Consider the following 21092-nt stretch of genomic DNA (forward strand, 5'->3'; position numbering starts at 1 on the left):
TTTTGCCAAAAATGTGGACTTGTCCTGTCTACTCTTGCCAACTGATGACCAGTTGCTAAGAGCAAGCAGAACAAATGCCCAAGTTTGCCAAAAATCAGGACAGCAACCACAGAGCTAAAAAAACAATGTGATCATCCTGGCCAAAACGGGACTTACAGTCACCCTTGTTTGGTTGTCATCCTAAACCGCCATAACACAACATACATGCCAGAATGCAGGTAAAAGAGTAGGAGACGTGCAATTCCACACCAAGGAGTTTAGTCAAAAATTTAATTCAGGCATTTTTGTTTTTAAACGAGTGTCATCAGCATTCTTTGTCATGGTGGCTAAAGCATAAAAGGGCGTATGAATGGTTAGCATACCAGGTACATAAATAGCTTGCAATACCGGCTAAACAATGCCATGCAAACATCTGTGTTTACATTCAGGTGATATTGTAAACAAGAAATGGGCAGCACTCTCTCGCATAAACGTAAGCTACTTTTTTACTTTAGCAATTGACTGAAGAAGTAGGAATGACTGGACATGTGGGCTTGGTGTAGTTTTTGAGAGCAGTTATGTGACAATAAAATCTGCATTTGTAAACTGCACTTTCAGTGCAATACTGCAGTACTTGTCTGAGGTGACTTGAAAAATTAGCACGGTTCATAATGTTTACAGTGCAAATATTTGTAATAAATATAAAGTTAACATTTATACTTTGTATTCTCTGTTGCAACTGAAATTAATATATTTGAAAAGTTAGAACACTTTCAAAATATTAACCCTAAAATATTAACAAATTTGAATTAATATTTTATTAACAGTTTGATTAAAACATCACGTCTTGAAAATTAGCTCAAAAATTAATAACAATCACGTGAGCTGTGATTAACTGACAGATGTGATTTGGACTAACTGTCACATAGTAACTTCATTATGTATACTCGGCAGCTTTTTTTCTGCCAGCACTTACCAGCACCTTGGCAGTACCAGCCATGGGATTGACTGAGAGGGAGGGGCAGGGAGCCAGCTGAATACTTAGCTGGAGGCACTAAAAACACACACTAAATATAGTGACTTTTGCCTGGGTGAGAATGACTAAAAAAGTTAGGCAACTTTCACTATATAGTGTGTGCTGCCTGAAAAAAAGTCAGGTACAGAGCATGAAATGAATGCATAGGAAAAGGCACTGAAGGTATGAAATTTGCATTCTACCACCTATGGCAGAGAAGCAGGCATTTCTGAACAATTGACCACTTAAATTTTAAAACCAAATTTATCTATCTGACATTATCACTGTTACAGTTACTGTTATTGATTACTTCAACTTGTTAATGAGGACCCACACCTTCCAAAACAGCAAGATCTTTCTAAAATGGCAACACACTACAGATAAGCTGCACCATATAATGCCCCATGACTGAAGGCACCTGGCACTACACTAAAGTGCAGCTTACCTGGGCACAAATCACTATATAGCTAGCTGTGCCTGGCTAGCTTTCACTATATAGTTTGTCGTGCCTGTTTGGTGAGAATCAAAGTTAGGCAGCAGGGACTAAAAGCTGTAAAACATAAGCAGAAGAAAAACCATGAACAAAAATCTAAAAAACAAAGAAATGGCTGTTCACATTTCATCGTTTTCATTTATTTAACGAGAAAATGCAGAAAAGAGAGAGCAGATTATATACTGGTAACACTTAGCACCCGGTCAAAATGAGTCTCTTCATTGTCTGAACACCGCTACGGTCTAGCTGCTGCTGTGGATGTGATGAAATCTCCTGAATATCAAGAAGCTTTTGAAGCCTTGGTTGGTCTTCCTGTGAAGAAGTACTTGCTTCAAAGCCAAATGAAGCAAGACAAAGTCTGGGGTACAGGTGCTGAGCTCTTCGCTCTGACCACAGTTCTTCAAACTCTCATAGCTGTCTACTACCAGCCATTAGGAACATTGAGGAAGAACTGGTATTTTACAGACCAGCAAAGGAGAACATTGACAGATTTGAGACAATTGTGCATGCGGCAAAGGAGCCTTACATTTATTTATCCAATTCTGGGACTCACTTTGACTCAATGCTATCAGTGTTTAAGCCACACAGAGCCAGGGTAGACCCAGAACCTGTCTTAGTCCAGCTGTGCCAGAGGCCAAGAGCCATTTGAGGTAAGTGCTGCCCAGCTACAGCCTGCAACTGGAACCCTCTCTCAGACACCTGCCCCAGGCTGGAGACCCTCTTGCACTCTAAGCCCCTCTTTTGTGGCCCCATGCCAATGGGGAGACAACTGGAGACTTCACACCCTCCTGGATCTCAGCCACCAGCCCCATCTCAATGAAACTGAGTAAAGATGAGGAAGAATGACCAGGGATGGAGAGTTAAAGGCTTCTGAGAAATGACGGGGCAGGGACAGGGCAAGGGGCTTCAGTTTTGTCTGATTAGAAAGTTGGCAAACTAGCACTGTCCCATGTCCTGAGCCTCTAGGGAACACATGCCTCCTGCAGACCAGGATTCCCCTAAGCTATGCAGCTGCCTCATAAATCCAGAGCAGGACTGCTGTGGCCACGGGCAGAGGCCCATGTCCCCCATCTGTAGCAGCTCCCTGCTGGGCTGGAGAAGAGGCACACTCTGCTGGTCCCAGCAGCTGGGACAGACTAAAAAAGTGGCTTGTGGGGTTGCAGCCTCTAAAGCTCCTGTGTTCTAGGCCCGCCCTTTCTGGTATGGGAAGGGAGGCAGCTCCATGCACTGCCATTTGTTCCCCACTCTGCTGGAGCTGCGCTGCCATAAGCGCCCAACAGGCTCACAGATGGAGGACATAGGGGAGTAAGGGGACAGTTGCTCCAGTGCCCAGAGAGTCAAAGGGGCCTGGAGCTCTGGCCACTGACGCTACTACGGCAGCAGTCACTGGAGCCCTAGGCCTTGCATGAATCTGGTCACCGCTGCTGGGCCGCACATGGATCTAAGGATACAGCCAATGCTGGGAACTGGCTGGCTGCCCAGGTCCCACCCCTTTTGCGGGTGAGGAGCAGCCCCCCCACCTTGCCTGGGGGCCTGCAGAAAGTTTCAACCCTGCAATGCCAGGAAGCTCTACCCCTGCATCTGCTAGTGACAGGAATTGTGGCCAACAGGAACTGCAGAGATTGAAGCCTACAGGTGAGCCCAGAACAGCATAGGCTGAACCAAGCTACTTGTTCCCCCAAACCAAAATTGGAGCTGGCCCAAGTAAGTACCCTCCACCCAAATCCCTGACCTGAATCCTGAGAGTGCTCCACCACCCTAACTACCTACTAGACCCCATACCCCAACCCTAATCCCTCTAACTCCTGCTCAGACCCCAGCCCAAGCTCCTGCCCAGAGAGTGCTCCTGAACTCCAACCTCCTTAGTCACAGCCCAGAGCCATCTCCTGCACCTCAACTGCCTCCAACCACCTCATTCCCAGCCATACCCCACTCCAGAACCTGTACTCCCAGCTGGACATAAAAAAAAAAAAGTTAGAGGGAAAACTGGAGCAGACCTAGGTAGTTAAAATCCTTTGGTCCAAATGCCTCGGCCCTGAAACCAGTGCTGTGTTCCCATTGCCTCTCCCCGCTTCCCTGCCCCCACCCCAAGCTTTTGAGTATTTCTCAGATTCTCACCAGAGGCAGGAAACTTCTGATTTGCAGTTTCTCTCTTCAGGTAACCACAAGAGTGAAAGCAAATAGATGTCATATGGGATTATAAAACATTACTCTTACATAGCACAGAAATATACTGAGCTATTAAAAAGCCCTACACCCTCTGTGCTTTTCTCTATTTCAGGTTCCTTATCGTGCTCTAGGAGTTCTTTGGGTTTGGCAGAGCTTTGAGATTTCTGGGATCCTTCTCCTTCAGCTCATGGGTTTCTCAAAACCACAAAGCGTTCCTTGGTTGGCCAGCTTTCCCTCCCTTAACTGGTTCCACAACATTGCCCTCTCCCCTCTGCCAAAAAAGCATGCCGATTTCTTCCCATTTCATGCCCAAAGCTTCCTGAATCCATGAATCTCTCAAGTTTGTGTGTCCCAACACAAGCACCTAGTTCCTTTGTTATATCGCTGATGATTCTCCTCATTTCTCCAACATCCTGTAGAGAAGCATGGTTGAAGTAGTTCTTATAGTCTTCAGGCAACACACTGCAACAAAGTGCTTTTACCTGAAAAGGTGACCGCTACAGTACTAGCAACCCACCACTGTATGTAGCGCATATGATAGAGATATTACAGCTGTCATCAAAAGTGGACTTCATAGCTGCATAAAGGCATTCCCTATTACAACTACCAGAATTCATATGTTCTACATGAACAGTGTTCTCAAACAAGTACAACCTTAACTGGTGTATATATAGCCCAGGGACACAGAAATGACCCAAGATGATGATCTGAAGCATTACCTTGAGCAGTAAGAATTTGAGCTATCCTCTACTCTTATTCCTCTTTTAAATCACTTTAAAAATAAAACTCACCTGTACATTTAAAATAATCTTGTTTTTAAGGTGAAAAAAACATTATGTAACAGCATAAGGAGTGAAAGCAGTTTCTTAAATTAAGGCTTAGCTGTCAGGTCATCAAATAACTAGAGGAAATAGCAAACACTAACCTTACAAAGATAAGATAAGCAAGAGAGTGCTCACTTTTTTTTTTTTTTTTAAAAAAAAAGCATCACAACTGAGAGTGCCCTCCTTGTGAAAGCAGCCATTCTTGTATAGATAAGCAGAATCACTAAAGCTATATGGTCCTGAAGCTCACCAATAAGGTGATAAAATTGCTTTACTTCCCCAGCATCATTCTTTCCACAGAAAAAATGTATGCAACCCTTATCATTCATGATTATTCACTTTTTAAAAAAAAAAAAAAAAAAAAAAAAAAAAAAAAAAAGAATTTTCCACATGAATCTATTTTTCATAGTCAGTTTAGACCTGAGCAGTCTCACCAATAGTCTAGATGTTGTAAAGCACCAGGCCAATAAAAGTGCATTTAAAAATAATCCATGCTTAGCTATTACATGCTACACATTAAAATTACATCAGTCCACAGCTATATGTCGATACTGTTGGTTGAACCTCTCTAATCCAGCACTCTCTGGTCTGGCAACATCGATGGTCTGGCATGATATTAGTAAGCCAGCTGTCTACTTATCAGCTACGTCTACACTAGCCCAAATCTTCGAAATGGCCATTCAAATGGCCATATCAAAGATTACTAATGAGGCGCTGAAATCCATATTCAGCACCTCACTAGCATGCTGGCGGCCGTGGCTTTTTGAGATTGCTGCTTCTCGCTGCCACGAGGCTCGTCCAGATAGGGCTCCTTTTTGAAATAGGAACAGGGGATTTTGAAGCTGGCAGGGTCCTTTCGAAAAGGAGCCCCATCTGGATGAGCTGCGTGGCAGCGAGCCGCAGCAATTTCAAAGAGCTGCAGCCACCGGCATGCTAATGAGGCGCTGAATATGTATTTCAGTACCTCATTACTAATCTTTGAAACAGCCATTTGAATGGCCGTTTCAAAGATTTGGGCTAGTGTAGACATGGCCATCATGGGTGTTGCTAAGTTTTCCACAGTTCCATAAAGTTATTTTACAACCACCAGTCCTGGCTCTCAGTATTCTGAGCTCTTATTTAGCTCTAATTTACCCCAATGTCTTCTAAGAGCCCAGTAAGCAGTGGAAGTGTTGCTGCTAGAAAAATATTGATTTCCTGTGGTTTGGCACACTCTCTGGTTCAGCACTGCCAGAATAAAGAGGTTCAACCTATAGTTAAAACCAGCATTCAACTCTTTGTCAAAATGATGTAACACAGGGTACTGAAAGCCTTTCGATGAATATCTTTTTAATACAAGAAATATTGTCATCATCAGCAAAAACTGTGTTTAGCTTTTGCCCTGCAGAAATTCAAGTCACAGAAAGAAGACTTACATTTTCAGGGCTGAAATAAGAATCCAATTTAAACAGAAATAAGAGTTTAAGCTCTAATCCTTCAATGTGCTCTAGCAGACAAACAACTGTGCTTCTGTAAATTCTACTTCAAATTTTAAATGAAAGCTACAAATGAATTTCTTGATGAAGTGGATATAGTGAAAGATTTTTGCTTTGCCTGTTTGAAATGCAATATAGGCTCTTATAACGGAGGTTTGTAGAAAAGCCTCAGGAAGGGTTTAAAAATAGATAAATTATAATTAGCTTAACTGAACATAAAATGGGTGATGATAGCACCAGAACCTTATGGAATGCATAGGCTAGTAATTAGTCTATGCTTTACCAAATTCAGACTCATGAAAAAATGCATCACAGACTCTGAACTCTGACCTTCTTCTTCCACCTTCCCACAGCCTTGAAATCTAGTATCTTCTGTGCCTTTACCCTATATGGTACAGATTTCACAGGGAAGAGTAATGTTTCTCAAATTGGAGCTCTGGACCCAAAAGCAAGTTAAAGGGGGGCTGCAAGGGCATTTTAAGTAGGTGGCAGTATTGCTACTCTTCTATATTTCCTTCAGAGCTGGAAGGCTGGACACCAGTGGTTGATGGCTGGACACAACTCTAGAGGCAGTGCCTCGCCAGCAGCAGTGTAGAAGAGGGAATCACACTCTGCCACCCTTACTTCTGCACTGCTGTCTTGAGAGCTATTTATCATTAATGAGTGTATGAATTTTGCCTGTCATTAAACGTGGATGCCTGTGGTTTGAATGAGATCTCCCCTTATCTATTTAGTAACTGCCTGATGACAATAACCATCCAGTAAGTGCTTAATAATTTATTGCACTATTTTGCCATGCCACACCACTTCATTCTTAACTTTAACCTTTATTATATTTATCTCCATTTTCTCTTTTCTTAGTCTTGCAACCACTCACTTGTAAATAAATACTGCTTCTGGTTTGAAAACTTACTGCTTGCTTGTCTATTCTTGACAGGAGAGATCATCAAGAGTACAGTAAGGCTAACTTGATTTCCTGACAATTCTTTTAGGGCAGGCCACAAACTTGGCTGCCAGTTTAGATAATTATAAAGTAAAGGTTTTTAAATTTAAAGCTATGTTATACAAACATTACTGCTTTTATATAAACAAATTCAATTCTTCAGGTAACACGCAAACTCCATAAACCTACAAATATTGTAGGTTATCAAAATGCAGAACATGAGCTTTCTTCATGGGGTCATACTGTGGTAACAGTGATCTCAGAGGAATTTTGCCTAAAGCTGGGTTTAAAAAGTAATTAAAACTTCAGAAATACTTGACTAACCAAAACCCTATAAATCATTTCAAGGCTATGGCTACATTACATTCCCCTTTCAGGGGAGAAATGCAAATGAAATGTTGATTTACAAATCTCATGCCTCATTTGCATAATCTCATGCAATTTTGTTTCTGGGAGAGACTTTTCTGAAAGCAAAAACAGCTGTGTATATGGGGTTCCTTTGGCAGAAAAAGAAAAGAAAAAAGAAAAAAATATTTGAAAGAACCCTTTTTCCTATTTTGTATCAAAAAGAAGGGTTCTTTTGAAAAATTATTCCCACCTTTCCCTGAAGGAACTCCGTCTACACGGCTGTTTTCGGTTTCAGAAAAGTCTCTTCTGGAAATGCAATCACGTGAGATTATGCAAATAAGGTGCAAGATTTGTAAGTTAGTGCTTCACTTGAATGCCTCCTCTGAAAGGGGAATGTAGTATAGACGCAGCCCGACAATACAGCCTACTTCTTTTGAAACATAGTGGCTACGTCTACACTAGCCAAAAACTTCAAAAATGGCCACTGGAATACTTACGAGCAGATAGGAATAAGGGGACTTCGAAGTAGGCGGCGTCCTTTCGAAAAGGAGCCCCGTCTGGACGCGCCGCGCGGCGGCAAGGAGCGTCAATTTCGAAGCGCGGCTGCCGCCCGCATGCTAATGAAGCGCTGAATATGCATTTCAGCGCTTCATTAGTAAACTTCGAAATGGCCATTTGCATGGCCATTTCGAAGTTTGGGGCACGTGTAGACACGGCCCAAGAGTGACTACAGGGCTCTGGGAGTACTGGTGAAGGACTTTGGGGTGCAGGTGGTATTCTCTTCAATCCTTCCTGTCAAAGATAGGGGCCCAGGCAGAGATAGATGCATCCTGGAGGTGAATGCCTGGTTGCGCAAATGGTGTCGCCAGGAGGGCTTTGGTTTCCTCAACCATGGGATGCTATTCCAGGAAGGACTTCTAGGCAGAGATGGCCTTCACCTTTCAAGGAGAGGAGACACCCTATTTGGGCACAGACTAGCTAACCTAGTGAGGAGGGCTTTAAACTAGGTTCGACAGTGACGGGAGCAAAGCCCATGGGTAAGTAGAGAACATGCAGACCTGGGAGACAGGTCACAAATGGGAGGGAGCACAGGCTATAATGGCAGAGAAAAAGGAGGGTCAGAGCAAAACTGTGAGGCAAGATCAAATCAATATCTTAGATGCCTATATACAAATGCAAGAAGTATGGGTAATAAGCAGGAAGAACTCAAAGTGCTATTAAATAAATACAACTATGACATCATTGGCATCACAGAAACTTGGTGGGATAATACACTTGATTGGAATGTTGGTATGGAAGGGTACAGCCTGCTCAGGAAAGACAGACAGGGGAAAAAGGGAGGAGGTGTTGCCTTATACATTAAAAACGTACACACTTGGACTGAGGTGGAGATGAACATAGGAAACGGATGCATTGAGATTCTCTGGGTTAGGCTAAAAGGGGTTTTTAAAAAAAAAAAAAAAAAGCCACACCAAGGGTGATGTCTTGTTACGAATCTACTACAGGCCACCTACCCAGATGGAAGAGGTGGATGAGGTTTTTTAAACAAACAACAACTAACAAAATTGTTCAGGGCCCAGGATTTGGTGGTGATGGGGGGACTTCAAATATCCAGATATATGTTGGGAAATTAACACAGCAACACACAGGCTATCCAATAAGTTCTTGGACTGCATTGGAGACAGCTTTTTCAACCTTCTGAAATAAAAAGATATCAGGGGAAGCTGTCCTAGATTTGATTTTAAAAAATAGGGAAGAACTGATTGAGAATCTGAAAGGGGAAGGCAGCTTGGGTGAAAGTGATCATGAAATCACAGAATTCACAATTCCAAGGAAAAGTAGAAGGGAGAACAGCAAGAGAGAGAATTGATTTTAGGAAGGCGGATTTTGGTAAACTTGGAGAGCTGGTAGGTAGGGTCCCGTGGGAAGCAAAACTGAGGGGAAAAAACAGAGGAGAGCTGGCAGTTTTTCAAAGGGACATTATTAAGGGCCCAAAAGCAAGCTATCCCACTGCGTAGGAAAGATACAAAATATGCTAAAAGACCGGCTTGGCTTAACCAGGAGATCTTGCATGATCTCAAAATAAAAAAGGAATCATGAAAATGGAAACTAGGACAAATTACAAAGGATGAATATAGGCATACAACACAGGAATACAGGGGCAAGATTAGAAAGGCAAAGGCATAAAATGAGCTCAAATTAGCTGCAGGCATAAAGGAAAACAAGACTTTTTACAAATACATTAAAAGCAAGAGGAAGACCAAGGACAGGGTAGGCCCATTGCTCAGTGAAGAGGTAGAAACAGTAACGGGAAACTTGGAAATGGCAGAGATGCTTAATGACTTCTTTGTTTCGGTCTTCACCGAGAAGTCTGAAGAAGGAATGCCTAGCATTCACTATGTTAGTGGGAAAAGGGTAGGTTTAGAAGAGAAAAAAGAAAAGAACAAGTTAAAAATCACTTAGAAAAGTTATATGTCTGCGAGTCACCAGGGCCTGATGAAATGCATCCTAGAATACTCAAGGAGCTGAGAGATGAGGTATCTGAGCCATTAGCTATCATCTTTAGAAAGTCATGAGAAAGGAGAGATTCAAGAAGACTGGAAAAAAGCAAACATAGTGCCTGTATAGGTCCTGCCATTAATATTCAAATGTATAATCACATATGAGTTCAGTCTTCTCTGCCTGGCCAAAGTTAGAGTTTCAGATAACTTACTCATCAAAATACTGACTGACATTTCCTGTTCTAGATACTTACAATTACAGTCCTGTATTGCTAATGAGACCAGATGAGAAAAAATGTCCGGAATACAAAAGAAAGAGTCAGTTTGAACAACACACACTTATTGAAAATTTTCAGCTATGAGCACAATTCTTCCAATCTCCTATTCATCATTCTTTATTTTGAAACTTACATGGAATGACTGATGCTGTTCTTGAGCTGGCTGTTTTCATCCTCAAATTCTGGACTGAAGGACTCACATCTTTTCCAACCGTCTTCTGTTTTAATCCATCTCCAACCCGGAGATCTCCAATCTTGGCCCAAAAAAGGCATGGCTTCCCTATAAGCAATGAGTAGGGTATTTATGGACAGGTATGACATTTAATTAAAATATTACTACAACCATTTCAGAACCTCCCTCGTGCTCCCTACGTCATTACTTCACCACCCCCATTTTCAACAGGCAATCAAGCATCAGAAAAATTAGGTGTCTACTGTTAATAGTGTCTGACCCCACCCTGGAAAAAAACAAACAAACAAACAAACAAAAAAAAGCCACCCAACACAAAACAAAACAACTCTTTTCTTCATGGTGAATAAAGAATGACCTGAAATCAATCTGTTTTAGAGTTGTTATATAAATATGGTAAAACAAAAACATTTTTGAAAATAAGTGTTAAGAACTTCCCTATTCTGTAGAAATCTTCTGAAATCCTTTTTCCCCAAATTTTTTAACCATATAGTTTTGAAAAATTGTGTTTTCTAAAGATTGGATTTGCTGCTTTCTTCTTCCTAGTGATAAAAGGAAAGGGGAGACCACGTAAATTTGCTCCTTGAAGTAGGGGCATTAACAGTTAACCGCTTAACCAGTAAGCCTCAGTTAAGGTTAACTAACAGGGGCTGCAGCAACTCCCTGTGCAGCCAGAGCAGTGCCCATCTGCAGCAGCAGCTGCTGGGGGATGGGGGCAGGAAGGGTGCTGGGGGTTGTGGCACACAGTGCTTCTATATGCAGCAGCCCAGCTGGGGAGCGGTGTGCTGTGGATGCTCCAACCAGGCCATAGCATCCCACCCCCACAGCATGCCCAGGGCCACCTGAGACCAGTTGCTCTGGCCAGCCTGGACCACTCCTACCAGCTGTGCTCCTGGGTCAGGCTGCTGTACAGAGGGGCTTCTCTAGCTCTACTGGAGTGCCTCCCACCTGTGGCAGTGCTGCAGACAGAGACACATCAGCCAGGCTAGAACAGCCTTTGTCCCCAGCGTGCCATGGGCAGGGAAAGTCCAACCCAGTTGAGGTGCAGCTGCCTCCCCACCCCCAACCCCACACACGTGTTTAATGGTTAACCAGTTAAATCTAGCTGTTGACTGATTAACTCATTTAACAGGATTTTACTTCCTTAACTCTAACATCTCAAACTCTGGAAAGGTTTTGAAAGTTTACAGAACAGCAAAAAGGAAAAAAAGGTCTAGATGATTTATTTATTTTTTTCCCCAGTGATAAAAGACAACTAAGATGAGAAATGGAAAACTAAGTTCAAAACTGTAAAATAATTTTTTCATTTTCAAAACCTGAAAACCAAAGCAAAAATTGAAATTAAAAGTGAAAAATTTCCACTTCAGCACTTCCTGAATTTTGCAGTAGAAAAGGGATCAATACACACTTCAAAAATGTACGGAAAAAAAAAAAAACTGACTGAAAATATTAAAACAGGACTGCTGAAGGATGTGTTACTCATCTTTTCCAGCATAAGTTTTTGAAAAGCCTACCGAACAAGGACTGCTTCCCTTCCTTTGATGCTTGTAATTATCTGACAGGACAATTAACATCCTCCCACCTCTCACCCCCTTCATTTTATCCTATTTGATTTGTCAGTTTTTACTGGAATTTTTTTCCTTTTTGGTCCTCTGTACTTATGTGTGTCAGTCTATATCGGAACTGAAATTGAGCCGAAGAAGCGGGTCTGTCCCACGAAGTCTCTGAACAAATCATTTTGTTAGTCTTTAAAGTGCTACCCTTCTACTGCTTTGTTCTACTGAACAAGTACTTCGTATAGTTTGTGAAAGTAGCATATACTGCAGTTTGTTCTCCTGGATTCTTTAATGGCAACTTGGCCACAGTATTCTGTAGGGGTGGGGCTTTTGTTTTCATTTTTGTTTTAAAGAGAGTGTGCACAACCTGAGCACCAGTCAGTTGGGGGTGGCAATTTTAGTTGGAGGTCCATCACTTTAATCAAAAAAATCAGTCTTTAATGCCTGGAGGCTCTAGGATAATCCCGGAGGGTTTGCAACCACTGAATAACAGCATTAAAAAGAATTATGTGAGGCCTTCATCAGGATGCTTTTCATGTAAATCATCTCATACTAATGTCAATGTTATACATTACTTTTACCTTCAGTTTCTGACTTTCAGCATCTACTGAGTGAACTTCAATTTTAAATCTGTCTGCAGGAGTGCATCTCTCTCTCAGACACTTTCAATCAAGTCTTTAAAGCGTACACCCTGTGGTATGCTGAAGGCAACGCTGCTCCTGTAAAAAGTTGTTTTACCTTTCTTATGAAGTACCTGGCTTTCAGGTGCACGTTAACAGTCACCACCCGAGCTATATAACTACAGTGTCAAAGAAAAAAAAATAGAGCCTGCTATGTAAAGACAATGTGGAAATTGCTGCTGAAAGAACTTGCAATATAGTGGCTGTGTCTACACTAGCCCCCTTCTTCAAAGGCAGCATGGTAATCACCCTGATCAGAGAATACTAATTAAGTGCTGTGATGAATATGCAGCACCTCATTGGGCTAATTCTCCCTGTGGCAACTTCGAAGTGCCAGCATGCCATGTAGCCACGGGCACTTCAAAGCATCCACACAAATTCCAAGTGCCCTTACTTCCAAAAGTTTCTAGGAGTAAGGGCACTTGGAAGTTGCATGGATACGTTGAAATGCCTGTGGCTACACAGCGTGCCGGTGCTTTGAAGATGCCGCAGGGAGAATTAGCCTGATGAGGTCTGCATATTCATCACAGCACTTCATTAGTATTCTCCGCTCAGACTGATTACCATGCAACTGTCAAAGAATGGGGCTAGTGTAGACACAGCCACGCAAAGTAATCACCAGTTACTGTTTGTTTTGGCTATCTCATTAACAGAAAGATGCTGACAACCTGGAAGGATTTCAGATCATCAAAATTCTTCAGAGACTGAATTTAATGATTTGAGGAAGCCAAGTGTTTGATATTGGGGGCACAGCAGCAGGAAATAAACCTTTACAGAATTGTTCATAGAATCACAGAAAAATAGAGCTGGAAGAGACCTAAAAAAGCCATCAAATCCAGCCCCCTGCTCTAAGCAGGGCCAAACCCATCAGATCAGCCCCACCAGGGCTTTGTCGAGGCAAGACAAACACCTCCAGGGATGGAGACTCCACTACTTCCCTGGGTAGACTATTCCAATGCTTCACCACCCTCCTAGTGAAAAAGTTTTTTCTAATGTTCAACCATGACCTTTCCTATAGTTGCAACTTGAGACCATTGTTCCATGTTCTGCCATCCATGACCACTGTGAACAGCCCCTCTCCAGCCTCTTTGCAACCTCCCTTCAGTAAGTTGAAGGCTGTTATCAAGTCCCCCCTCAGTCTTCTCTTCTGCAGACTAAACAGTCCCAATTCCCTCAACCTTTCTTCATAAGTCATATGCTCCAGCCCCCTAATTATTTTGGTCACCCTCCGCTGGACCCTCTCCAGTGTATCCACATCCTTCCTATAATTGGGGGCCCAGAACTGGACACAGTATGCCAGATGCGGCCTTACCTCTTTTTTCGGCTTTGGAATAATCACTTCTCTGGATCTACTGCCAACACTCCTCTTGATGCAAACTAATATGCCATTAGCTTTCTTGGCTACAACAGCACACTGTTGACTCATGTCCAGCTTCTCATCCACTACAACTCCCAGGTCCTTTTCTGCAAAACTACTACCGAGCCAGTTGGACCCCAGCCTGTAACAATGCTTGGGATTCTTCCAGCCCAAGTGCAGGGCTCTGCATTTATCCTTATTGAACCTCATCAGATTTCTTGCAGCCCAGTCTTCCAATTTGTCTAAGTCAGCCTGGACCCTGTCCCAACCCTCCAGCGTATCTACCTCTCCCACTAGTTAGCGTCATCCGCAAACTTGCTGAGGGTGCAATCCAACCCCTCATCCAGGTCATTGATAAATATGTTGAACAGAACAGGACCCAGAACTGAACCTTGGGGCACTCCGCTAGAAACCGACCGCCATCCTGACATCGAGCCGTTGATCACTACTCGCTGGGCCCGACCTTCTAACCAGCTTTCTATCCATCTTACTGTCCATTTATCCAATCCACATTTCTTTAACTTGCTGACAATAATATTGTGGGAGACCGTATCAAAAGCTTTGCTATAGTCAAGATAAATCACATCCATTGATTTTTCCCCTAACCACAGGGCCAGTTATTTCATCGTAGAAACTAATCAGATTGGTCAGACATGACTTGCTCTTCATGAATCCATGCTGACTATTCCTGGTCACTCTCCCCTCCTCCAAGTGCCTCAAAATGACCTCCTTGAGGAGCCCCTCCATGATTTTTCCAGGGACTGATGTAAGACTGACCAGCCTATAGTTCCCTGGATCATCCTTCTTCCATTTTTTAAAGATGGGCACTACATTTGCCTTTTTCCCAATCATCCAGGATCTCTCCCGATCTCCATGACTTTTCAAAGATAATGGCCAAGGGCTCATCAACAACATACACCAACTCCCTCAGAAACCTAGGATTAATTAGGTCCAGGCCCATTGATTTATGTACATTTAGCTTTTTTTAGCTAGCTCCTAACCTGTTCTTTCCCCACCAAAGGCTGTCCACCTTCATCCCACAATGCATAAATTATCACATTAGTCAGGGAGCTGCCTCTGTCTTCATGGACAAAGACAAAGAAAGCATTAAGTACTTCAGCTTTCCCTACATCATCTGTCACTGGGTTACCTCCCTCATCCAGTAGGGGCCCCACACCCTCTCTGATCATCTTCTTCTTGCTAACACGCCTGTACAAACTTTTCTTGTTATCCTTCACATTCCTCGCGAGTCGCAATTCCAGTTGCGCTTTCGCCTTCCTGATAACTGCCCTACATTCTCGAGCTATACGTTTATACCCCTCCCTAGACATCTGTCCCAGTTTCCACTTTTTGTAAGCTCGCTTTTTGTACTTAAGTTTTCCAAGGATTTCCCCACTAAGCCAGTCTGGTCTCCTACCATATTTACTTCTCTTGCTGCACATCGGGACAGTTTTTTTCTGCACCTTCAATAGGTCTTCCTTAAAATACTGCCAGTTTTCCTGGACTCCTTTTCCCTTCATGGTAGCATCCCAGGGGATGCTGCCCATCAGGTTCCTGAAGGAGTCAAAGTCTGCTTTTCTGAAGTCCAAGGTGTGTAATTTGCTGCTCTCTTTCCTTTCTTTGGTCAGGATCCTGAAGTCTACCATCTCATGATCACTGCTTCCCAAGTTGTCCCCCACCTCTACCTTCCCTATTAGTTCTTCCCTGTTTGTAAGCAGCAGGTCAAGCCGCGCACGACCTCTGGTCAGGTCCTTCAGCACTTGTACCAAGAAGCAATCCCCAACATTCTCCAGAAATTTCCTGGATGGCTTGTGTACCACCATATTGGTCTCCCAACGGATGTCAGGGTAATTGAAGTCCCTCACGATAACGAGAGCCCGCGATCCAGAAACTTCTCTCAGTTGTCTAAAAAGCGCCTCATCTATCTCATCATCTTGATTTGGCGGCCTGTAGCAGACACCAACCACCACACCTCCAGTGCTGCCTATAATGCTATGCTTGACCCATAGATTCTCAACAGGCTTTTCCCCCCTCTATGTACTGGAGTGCCAGCAATCATAGTGCTCTCTTACATACAGTGCAACTCCTCCTCCTTTTCTTCCTTGCCTGTTCTTCCCAAACAGTTTATACCCTTTCATGGCAGCATACCAGTCATGTGAGTCATCCCACCAAGTCTCTGCTATTCCAATCAAGTCATAGTTTTTGGACTGAGCCAGGGCTTCTAATTCCTCCTGCTTGTTACCCAGGCTTCTGGCATTGGTGTACAAACACCTTAGATAACCAGTTGATCTCTCCACCTTCACTACTCGCACCAAGGGTCCACTTTTGTTGCACATTCCTCTTTGCATTTCTTCCCGGCCTCCAAGTTCCTTTCTACCCACAGGGTTTTGGTCACCTTCCCCCAGCAAACCTAGTTTAAACCTCTCCTCACTAAGTTTGCAAGCCTACTTGTGAAAATGCTCCTTCTTCTCTTGGTTAGGTGGACCCCATCTCTTCCCAATAATCCTTGTGCCCAGAACAGCGTCCCATGATCGAAGAATCCAAAGCCCTCTCTCCAACACTACCTGCATAACCATGCACTTCCTTCCTCAATTCGACGGTCCCTATCTAGCCCTTTCCCTTCGACAGGAAGGATGGACGAGAACACCACTTGCACTCCAAATTCTTTGACCCTTCTTCCCAGTGCCACATAATCTGCAGTAACCCACTCAAGGTCATTCTTGGCCATATCGTTAGTTCCCACATGCAGAAGTAGGAAGGGGTAGTATTCCGAAGGCTTGAGCAGTTTTGTAAGGCTCTCAGTCACATCCTGAATTCAAGCTCCCGGTAAACAGCACACCTCACAAGACTGCAGATGCACCTAATACGGTAATCATACATCTATTTGTGGAGAAAACTATAATAGTCTCAGAAGCCAATGTACTTCTTTGTCATCTTTAGACTTGTTAATAAATCAGCACTTCTGGTGCCAAAGTAAATATGCTCTAGATTGCAGACATTAAAACAAAACAAACAAACAAAAAACCCAGTTCAACTTATTTTGTTTGTTTTATGTTAGTGGTAACTAATCAAGCCTTATGAAATATAAAGGAGTAGCTGAGCCTCTCTCTATTGAATTACTTTACTGCCTTAACCTTGCAGTTCATGTTCTTAAATGTTTCCATAACCTTTGTGGGATTACTCACATGCATAAAGGTAACACCTGTGCGAACATAGGCAGTATTTGGACCTAACACTGTGTCACTCAAATTTTACATTAAACAGGAAGGATATAAAATGGAATATCTGATTATGAGTCAAACCTAATCAAAACAGGGAATTAAATTCTTTAAAAACCAAGGAATTAAATTCTTTAAAAACATTAAATGTTCTTTTTTAAAATCTTGAACTTTGAGAATTCCAGCAGATTGTATATTTATGCACAGCCCCTTCTATAAAAGTTGTGTCTGCTTTAAAAACAGCTCACCTTAGTATACATGTTCAATAAACTCTTGATTAATTTATAGACCTTAAAGATGACTTGCACATCAATATGACTTCCTTTTTAATCCCACTGAATTTTTATTTTCTAATGAAAAATTGTATCTGCCTACAAAACTGATAATTGAATTAAAAGTTTAAAAAATACCAAACAGAAATGGTGGCCACATATGTACATCAGACAATATTTCTCTTGCTCTGAAATACACTCATTTTCTTTTATGATCTTCACAACTAGGGCAAGTAAGCATACTTATATACTTCAGAGGTGCAAACAAAAAAAACCCCCACTAGGAAACCAATTTAATTGGCAATAAACCTTTGCACAAAAAGACATAGTGAAACAGAACCACAGAAAGTCAGTAACTCCATGTGAGATCACTACATGATGACCTGAATTCTCTAGTCACAAAGAGAACAAAAATATTCATATTGTGCAATATTAAAAGTATCTGATGAGCTCTGGCTGAAAAATACCGCAACATGATTCTTACTCATTTTTGGTAAAGATATATAGACGATGAAGACTACAATCTGCCATGCAGCAACCTGCTCTCATGGTCTTAGCTTCTCTCCTGGAGCATCTGAGGCTCACACTTCTTACTGACATACCAGGAAAAAAAAAAGGGAAACTGCATTTAAGGAAATTCCAACCAACAGGGCCCTCTACCAGAAAATGGTCCAGCTGCAGAAATGGGGCTGAGATTGGATTCTCATCTCCTAGAAAATTACTAACATATCCCTCATCTGAACAAAGTTGGTCACTCCTGAACTCTTCTGTTTATAAGAGCTGCCAGCCTGTATAAATTTTGTATAACTTATATCATACATGAAGTGTGATTGTCATGATCTCATTACGTCATGCGGAGAAAAGCTTTTTGCACCATCATAGCAAAAACACAGTTCTCTAGACTTCTGAATGTTGGAACTATAATGTTCCATTTTCCTCACTTCTCTTTCCCTGGAAAAACTTGTTCTCCAACTTCACACAGGAGATAATTTAAAATAAACTTGGCTATTTGATTTACGGTGAGTGGCACTACTGGAAGAACAGATATTGTTTAGCTTCTTGGTTTCAAAAGTCAGAGCTGATATTTTGGCTCTTCTACTCTTTTCTCAAAAGAAACAGGACATCTTGAGTGTGTGAAGAATTAAGGCATTTCTGAGATTATTTTGCTTTCGGTGGGGTGGATAAAGCATTGTGCATTCAACTGACAGCATTAAAATCTGTATTCAGAAGATGGTAAGAATGTAATCATGCTACTGAGCCATCCTTAGGGAGAAAAAAATCACCCACACAACAAAATTAGGATGGACATGAGCATAAGCTACTCCATCCCTCAACCTTCAGCATGCTGCATTCTTCACCATGAGGACTTCCCTGCTAAAAGCCATCGCTCCTCATTTTCCTTCACTGGCCACGCTCACTCTGGACTTTCTCAGCAACAGAGGACTATACCATCCTCTTTTGCATTCCCAGAGCCTCCATGACCCTCTAGCCCAACACCTTGCCTACCCTCACCATTCATCTGTTCCAGCTACACAAACTGTGTAGCTGAAGTCAACATACTGACTACCATGTCTTCCACATGGTAAGGTCCACAGGATCTGCCTTCCATTGAGGCTAGCTACTCATCTAATTTTACTGGAGTAACAGACATCAACAGAAGCATGTTTGGAAAAAATCATTGCATCTTCAGTGGCGTGACAAGTTGATTCTCAGTGGATCAATCCCTGGCATAGTCTCTAACACCCTCAACATCACAGACAACTGTTTCACTCCAACCCTGAAACCCATCGTGCCACTGCTTCCCCTGACCACCAAGTCTATGCCTCTAACTTACCACTTCCCCATCTACTCCATCTCCCTAGCCTGCAGGCTCCCAACTGTATCCTGCTTCTAATACCAACAGCTACAAGTATCTGCCCCCCCAAAACCAGAGGTAAAATTTTCCTCCAACTGCCTTCAATCCTCACACTCTCCCACAAGTTATCTTATTCCTTAGCCCCCACCCCCGACATCCCTACCCCCAGGCTCAGCCCCAGGCCCCTGACCCCAGCAACACCCCCCCCGCCCCCACCTCCAGCCCCAAGCCCCAGACCCCAGCAAGCCGCTCCCCCAGCCGCATGCTCAGCCCCAGGCGCCCGGCCCCGGCAACCCCACCTCGGCCCCAGGCGCCCGGCCCCAGGCCCCGGCAACCCCACCTCGGTCCCAGGCCCCCGACCCCGGCAACCCCACCTCGGCCCCATGCTCAGCCCCAGCCCAACAACACAGCACTCGAGGTCCCTGATCCTGCTCTCCGTCTGCGCCCAGTCCCACGACCCCTGCCCGCCAGCCCCCGGCCCTCTGCAGCTCGCTCACTCACCCCCCCCCCCCCCCCCCGTTTGGCCACAGAGCTCACCAAGTCGGCTACAGTTGCAGGGCTACTGACAGAACTAATATTGGGGCTGAAATCCCCACCCCCAGCCTGCCGCCGATTGGCTGTTTACGGCGCTGCTTGTTGCTACCCAGCAGCATGATTTTCGATTGGCTGCGGTCTTTTATGATGTCACGCGCTTCTCAAACTGCCCGCGTCACGTGACTGCGGCGCGCGAGAAGCACATGTTAATGTTTTGGTTGGCGGCAGGAGGGGAAAGTCGGGCCCCGCCCTGTAGGCGGGGCAAGGAGCGTGTCTCCGTGTATTAGTACGCTGGGTGTTGGTCGCATCTAGGTATAGTTAGGGAGCATTGTGATGTCACTATCCCAGCCCAGTCACCGGCTTGTATGAGCCGTTTCTCGGCGTTTCCCAGCCGTCACGTGGGTCTGATCAGGCGTGTGTGTGAGTCGCGCTTGCCTGGGGAGAGCTGGGCGCGTTTTCGTTGAATTGGGACGGGCGAGTTTAATGCTCCCAAGTTGCAAAGCTGCGTCTCCCTCGGCTGGCCCGTGCTGGTTGGGCAGGACTCCTGCACTGGGGCTGGTGGCAGGGTTACCGCCTGGCTCGGGTTTGACTCGCCTGGCTCTTTCCTTATGGAGTTGCCAGAAAATCTGCCTTTTCCTGTGGCTCCAGAGCTTTACAGTAGCATTACAGTGTGCTGGGGTAGCTTATGTGAGAAGCTTCTAGGCATGGTCAGAAGTGCTGCTGCAGGGACATGTTTAGGATTTATGGGGCCCTACTAGGACCCTATGCAGTACTATTAAACTCATGCACCTATGCCCAAGGGCAGCCCTGGAGGGTGATGGCAATGATGATTTTTTTAGAGCTGTGATTTATTTATTTATTTATTTATATCTCAAAATGCTAGCTAAATATTTTTAAATCAAATTTTAAACTAAGGTCCTGTTAACTAACCGACTAGCACAGTAAATTCACAGAGAGGTAGCTGTGTTAATCTGCATCTTCATAGAACAAGAAATTAGTCATGTAGCACTTTAAAGACTAACAAAATAATTTATTATGCGATGAGATTTTGTGAGGCAGATGCACTTCTTTAGATCTGGAAATAGTGTGAAAGTGAACTGGCACGATGAATATGTAACCGAGAGATACAAAGCAAAATAATAAAAACTGACAAATCACCTGCAGGGTGGGGGAAGCTGGAGTGGGAAAACAAAATTACTCCCTGAAACTGTTTCCAGATCAGAAGGAGACAGGCTGCCCCATGACAGCTCATCACCTAATAAATTCTTTTGTTAGTCCTTAAAGTGCACAGGACTGCTTTGTTTGTTTTGTTGCAAGTGTCTGTTTAAGTGACTTGCCTGAGATCACTAGAATATCTGTCTTTCTCATGTGTAAGATAATTGTTATCTCTACTAAAACTAAGTCC

The 21092-nt window shown here is 43.5% G+C and overlaps 1 protein-coding gene across 3 annotated transcripts in view; it reads right to left on the reverse strand.

Annotated features, from left to right (window-relative positions):
* The window catches only part of FBXO25 (F-box protein 25), a 74700-nt gene extending 54921 nt beyond the window's left edge, over positions 1-19779 (reverse strand). For 2 of the 3 annotated variants that reach the window (XM_074988923.1, XM_074988926.1), the window contains exons 1-2: positions 19691-19779; positions 10159-10305 (exon numbers count right to left, since the gene is read on the reverse strand). In XM_074988923.1, the coding sequence (XP_074845024.1) occupies positions 10159-10298 (140 nt within the window). In that variant the 5' untranslated portion in view covers positions 10299-10305; positions 19691-19779. Of the gene's footprint in view, positions 1-10158; positions 10306-13763; positions 13971-19690 lie in introns of those variants that run through there. The other variant, XM_074988925.1, reaches the window with a different exon arrangement.
* Between the last annotated feature and the right edge of the window lie 1313 nt (positions 19780-21092).

The sequence above is a fragment of the Carettochelys insculpta genome, chromosome 3 (genome assembly GCF_033958435.1).
Source record: "Carettochelys insculpta isolate YL-2023 chromosome 3, ASM3395843v1, whole genome shotgun sequence".
Lineage (NCBI taxonomy): Eukaryota > Metazoa > Chordata > Testudines > Carettochelyidae > Carettochelys > Carettochelys insculpta.